Source organism: Cebus imitator, unplaced genomic scaffold (genome assembly GCF_001604975.1).
Source record: "Cebus imitator isolate Cc_AM_T3 unplaced genomic scaffold, Cebus_imitator-1.0 Scaffold356, whole genome shotgun sequence".
Classification (NCBI taxonomy): domain Eukaryota; kingdom Metazoa; phylum Chordata; class Mammalia; order Primates; family Cebidae; genus Cebus; species Cebus imitator.
This window is the reverse complement of record NW_016107671.1, coordinates 397,845-403,575: the sequence shown is the minus strand read 5'-3', so window position 1 is coordinate 403,575 and position 5,731 is coordinate 397,845. Positions and strand designations below refer to the sequence as shown.

Here is a 5,731-nt window from a genome sequence, read left to right as displayed (position 1 = left end):
GGGACGACTCTGGGGGCGGGAGGCCGGGAGAGAAGAGGGTGGGAGATGAGGGGCAGGGAGAGAAGGGACCCGGGGATGTTATAACACGCTTTCCGCGCGTACAACTGGGGCCCACAGGCGGCCAGAAAGGTGGGATTCATTGGCCCCCTTTGCGGATGGACCCATGTTGGAGCCCCTTAGATCTGCGGTGGGGGCACCGAGACCTGCGGTGAGCACCTCACACCCCTAACGCCAACGGATCCGCCCACCGCATGCCCGCCTGGCTGGCTTTGCACAAACGCTGCGTCAGGACACGCCCCAGGCCCACTCCCTCCCACATGGCGACCCTCAGGCCTTCGTAGACAGAAAGTGTCCTAAGCACACGCAGGTTCAAAGCCCGCCCCCGCCTCGGATTCGCTGTGTGGCCCGCAGCCAGTATCTTGGCCTCTCTGGGCCTCAGTTTGCTCATCTCAGTGAACCGGACACAGACACAGGCGCGCTTCGGGCTCACGCTTTATTTGCCATCCAAGGTCCCGGGCCCGCCTGGGCGCCCGCTCAGAAGATCTTCACCGACTCCAGCTGCACGTCCCCGCCCACCTCCACCAGGCGCACGCGCGCCAGCGGCAGGCGGTGGCGGAAGTGGTGGTACTGGACGTCCCCAACCACGGCCTGCAGGGGAGGGTCGCTGGTGAGGATTCCGGAGGCCCGTGCTGGGTGGCCCTGGGGAAATCACTCACCCCCTCTGCGCCTCAGTTTCCCCACTGGGAAAATGGGGCTGTTGTTCTTTCTAACTCCTGTCGTCTGGATCAAAGCAGTTTACTGGGTGGCACAGCAGAAAACGGCTTTTTTAGTGCTGGTAATGGATATTCTTATTTAAAGCGCAGAGGAGGGAGGTGAACTCGCGTAAGGCCTGGGTGGTGGGGGATTTGCCGCCCCCCCCACCCCCATCCTTGCTAGGACGAGTTCCTGAGCGCGGCCTCCAACCCATCCCTCCCCCGCCTCCGAGCCCCAACCTCAGGCACAGGGAACTGGGAGTCGGGTCGGGGTTGGCGAGTCTGGGCCACGGCTTCGCGCTAGGGCGCCCACCCCTTGGGTACCCGGCGGGGTCGCCTCGTCCTGACCCTGCTGTCTCGCTGGGGCCCGGGTAGGAGTTGCTTAGGCCAGAGAGAGGGGTTCTGGGGACGCGCCGGTCCCGCCTTGGCCACGCCTCCTCCACCCCTCCGCCCTCCTGGCCTTTTCTCTATCCCGGTGCTGCGCGGAACCCTCTGCTCCGGGGACCTAGGTCTTGGCGCCCATGCCCCTGTCGCAGAGACGCACCTTGAAGCCGTCGTCGGACGCGATGATGAGCACCTCGAAGGGCTGCCCGCGCTGGAAGGGAACGCCCGGCCCGCGCTCCTCGCGGCCCCAGGAGCCCTGCTCCAGGCTGTTGAAGACCACCTCGGAGGTGTCCAGCCGGGGGTTGAAATGCAGGACCGCATCGGAGCCCTGCTCCTCCCCGCACAGCAGGTTTACATGGAACCTGGAAGTTGGGGATGGTGGCAGTCAGGGCTCAGAAACCACCCTGACCAAGAAATGCTGACGGGTCAGGGAGACTGATGTCTACAATTTACTTCGAATGAATAAGTAAATGAAATGGTGGCTGGGTGCAGTGGCGCACCCTGTAATCCCAGCACTCTGGGAGGTGGAGAAAGGAGGATCACTTTAGCCCAGAAGTTAAAGACCAGCCTGGGCAACGTAGCAAGACCCCATCTTACCAAAAAAATGAGTGAACAAACAAACCACCAGAGCAAAGTGAAGGGCTGATGGGCTGGGACTCCCCATTCCCAGAGCACCCCCAAATTGACAGCGACCTGAAGACAGGGACACACCACAGAAGAAGTGGCCAACTAGGGAGCTCAGATTCTGAGGGCAGCCAAAATGTCATGAGGCCCTTGGCAGGAACCCACTCAGACCAAAGTCACTGCCCTTAGGGCAGGGTGCCCTCATTTCCAAAGAGCCTGGGAGCTGCCCAGGAGGTCTGGGTGTTGGCCCAGGGAACCCTCAGGTGCTACATGACAAAGAATATCAGGAACCCCAGTATTTCCAGGGTACCCCAGAATCCAGAAGGCCCAAAGTTCCTCAGCCAGGAAGCAAAGGACGACTTGGCCAGGACTCCCAGAGTCCAGGGTGTCTCCAGGACTCGGAATTTTCCAGAGTTCCCCGGGACCCAGACATGGAAGTCACAGGACTATATCTAGGAATCTTGAGATTGCCCAGGACCCCCAAATTCTTAGGGAAACTTAGGACCCCAGCCACAAGGCATGGGGCAAATAATCGAATACATCAGATTTGAGGTCAGATATGGCGTGGGACTCGACTCCTAGCCTGGTGGGTACAGATGGCCCAGCGCCCCTATTTCTGGACTGCAAGAATTGGGGGTCAGCTGAGCCTGGGACCTGCACCCTTTATACCTAGGGCCTGGGGCCTTACCTGCTGGCATTAGGAGGAACCACACCACGAATTCTCAGCACCGTGCCAGGGTGGATGCCCTCGGGCAGTGAGGTCTTGTGGGGGACGTTCTGCAAGAGTGGGGTGCCGGGGCCACTGTGAGCCAGTGAGACAGAAGGAGGGAGACAGAAGGTAGGCCACCCCTCAGAGGAACCAACCATGACTGAGAACGGCAGAAATCAGTGGGAGAGAAAAGGGTGGCAGAGAGGCAGGAAAGAGATGGGGAGAGCAACAAGGAAAAACAGGAAAATGCTCAGAGGGAGCCAGAGGAAGCCACGAAGGGGGAGAGGGGACAATCAGGATCGGGGGCCACCCAGAGGCCACAGCCCAAGACCACCCACGGTGCACCCACTGCCCACTTGCTCCTTTGAAAGGTGAGCCCCCAGTCCCCTCCCTACAAGGCCCCGCCCTGGGACCCTGGAGCACTCACGGACATGGCTGGGACAGGGTCAGGCAGCGGTGGTGGTGGGGACTGCTGGGGACCTTAAGTAAAAGTAGGGCGGGGCTGGCCCTGATGACTCACCCCACCCCTTCCCACCCACCACCCACACCTGGCACAGACCCTGGCCCTGGGGCAGGGCTGGGGAGGTGGGAGCTGTGCCTCTTCCTGGGAGCCCTGCTCCCCTCCACCACCCAGGGCCCGCATGCCCTGCCCCCTCCTAGGAGCTGATAATAAGAGGGACCGTTTAATAATAATAAACTCACAGCAGAGAAGGCACCTTGTGCCACCACCCCTCCAGCCCTGTCTTCCTGCTGCCTGGCACACAGAGAGCCCCTATCTCATTTTATACACAGGGTCCCGAGTATAAAATGATGGGTCCCGAGAAGCCAAGCTGGGGGGGAACTCCAGACCCTTCCTTCCGGCTGAGAACCTCCTGCGCCTGGACTTGGGGTGTCCGCGCTGAAATCCCAGCTTCCACATCTGTAAGGGAACAGTGGCGATAGTGACAGACAGGGCGGCTTCACAGAGTCGGGGCTGAGGGGCTGCCTGGTCCACTCAGCGCTGCACCCCAGGTCCTGAAGTCTGCACGGCATGTGGCAAGTCCTCAGTGAGGAGGGGTGAAAGGAAGGGAGACTCCAGGACTACCCTGTCATTTCCTAGGCCTCTGGGCTGCCCAGGATATGCAGGAAATCACTGATTGCACCCTCATAATTTTTTTTTTAATTTTGTGAAGGAGTCTTGCTCTCTTGCCCAAGCCGAAGTGCAATGGCATGATCTCAGCTCACTGCAACCTCCACCTCCCGGGTTCAAGCGATTCTCCTGTCTCAGCCTCCTGAGTAGCTGAGATTACAGGCACCCACCACCATGCCTGGGTAATTTTTTAATTTTTAGTAGAGATGGGGTTTCTCCATGTAGGTCAGGCTGGTCTCTTAACTCCTGACCTCAAGTGATACAGCCACTTCAGCCTCCCAAAGTGCTGGGATTACAGGTGTGAGCCACCACACCCGGCCATGCACCCCCATAATTCCAACAGGGAGGAATATGGGTCGCCCCCATTGTACAGAGGAGGAGGCTGGGTCTGGGATGGGAAGCGATTTTCCACAAGCCATGCAGGACCCTCTGCCCTGACCTCTGGCTCTCCTCACCTCTGACTGCACTTCTCCTGTGGGTTCTGTCTCGGGGGCTGGCTGCCTCGCTCTGTCCTCTTCTCCTGTGGGTTCTGTCTCTGGGGCTGGCTGCCTCGCTCTGTCCTCTTCTCCTGTGGGTTCTGTCTCTGGGGCTGGCTGCCTCGCTCTGTCCTCTGTCTCTAACCCTGTCTACGGCGTATTCTTGTCTCACTTCTCTCCTTCAAATCTCTCTCTCTTGTTCCTCCTTTTAGTACTGTTACCATCATCCCACCAAGCTTACTGGTCAGGATGAGGTGGGTCTTATGGTGGTGGGTGGCCCAGCCCCCCATCACCACCCAGACCCAAAACACAGCAAAGTGAGGACCCTCTGCCAGCCCTGATATAGCCCCCTTGGGCCCAAGACTCTGGAAGAGAATCCAGGGTTGGGAAAGTAGATTGGGGGAGGGGCGGGCAGGACTGAAAGATGTTTCTGGAAGGCAGGGATGGTGTGGGAGCTGAACAGAAACTACTCCTGGCTGGGTGTGGTGGCTGATGCCTGTAATTCCAACACTTTTGGAGGCCAAGGTGGGCAGATCGCTTGAGGTCAGGAGTTCGAGACCAGCCTGGCCAGCATGGTGAAACTCCTTCTCTACTAAAAAAATATAGAAAATTAGCTGGTCGTGGTGGTGGGTAATCCCAGCTACCTGGGAGGGTGAGGCAGGAGAATTGCTTGAGCTGGGGTGGCGAAGGTTGCAGTGAGCCAAGATCACACCAATGCACTCAAGCCTGGGTGACAGAGAGAGACTCCATCTCAAAAAAAAAAGATGCTGGGCGTGGTGGCTCATGCCTGTAATCCCAGCACTTTGGGACGCCGAGGTGGGTGAATCACACTGTCAGGAGTTCAAACCAGCCTGGCCAATATGGTGAAACCCCGTCTCTACTAAAAATATAAAAAATTAGCTGGGCGTGGTGGCGTACGCCTGTGATCCCAGCTACTCCAGAGGCTGAGGCAGAGAATTGCTTGAACCTGGGAGGCTGAGGTTACAGTGAGCCGAGATCCTGCTACTGGACTTCAGCCTGGGGGCCAGAGTGAGATTCCATCTCAAAAAAAAAAAAAAAAGAAAAGAAAAAAGAAACTACTCTTAGCAGCCCAGCAACCCTCCTGGACCTCTTCTACCCCCCACCCAACTCCTGCCCCACCCAGCAGGCTGCTGAGAGGCCTGGGCAGAGGCAGGCTGGCAGTGAAAAGTTTGGGTGGAGATACCAGGCCCAGAACCATCCTCCACCCTCTGTGTCCCAGGCCCCCACTCCCTAGCCCCCTCCCCACACGCTCAAGGCAACAAGCTGGGGACCAGTTCCTGGGAACATGAACTCAGAGAGGGAGGCTGGCAGTTGACATTTTGGTGAGGACTGCAAGCACCCCCATTCTGCAGGGGAGAAAACTGAGGCTTAGATAGGGACAGCCTTTCAGCCAAGGAGGCGGCCAGGCCCTGGGCTCCAAGGGGTCTCTGTGCCAAGGACACATCATGGGCACAGACAGAGAGGACACAGGGTGTCAGGTGATCATACTACCAGCTCAGTCAGGTCCCAAGAATGTTCCCTTGAATGGTGGACTCCATCTTTCTAACATTATTCACCATTCTAAAGAAGACACTCCTTGGCCAGGCGTGGTGGCTCACGCCTGTAATCCCAGCACTTTGGGAGGCTTAGGTGGGTG

General features: G+C 58.4%; 1 protein-coding gene across 1 annotated transcript; it reads right to left on the bottom strand.

Annotated features, from left to right (window-relative positions):
- Positions 1 to 475: 475 nt before the first annotated feature.
- LOC108287880 (galectin-7-like) lies at positions 476 to 3,015 on the bottom strand. The gene is made up of 4 exons (XM_017506571.2): positions 2,897 to 3,015; positions 2,449 to 2,537; positions 1,297 to 1,498; positions 476 to 648 (listed from the first exon to the last, which is right to left on the bottom strand). The coding sequence occupies exons 1-4, from the start codon at positions 2,900 to 2,902 to the stop codon at positions 535 to 537; spliced, it is 411 nt and encodes a 136-aa protein (XP_017362060.1). The 5' UTR covers positions 2,903 to 3,015; the 3' UTR covers positions 476 to 534.
- Positions 3,016 to 5,731: the final 2,716 nt, after the last annotated feature.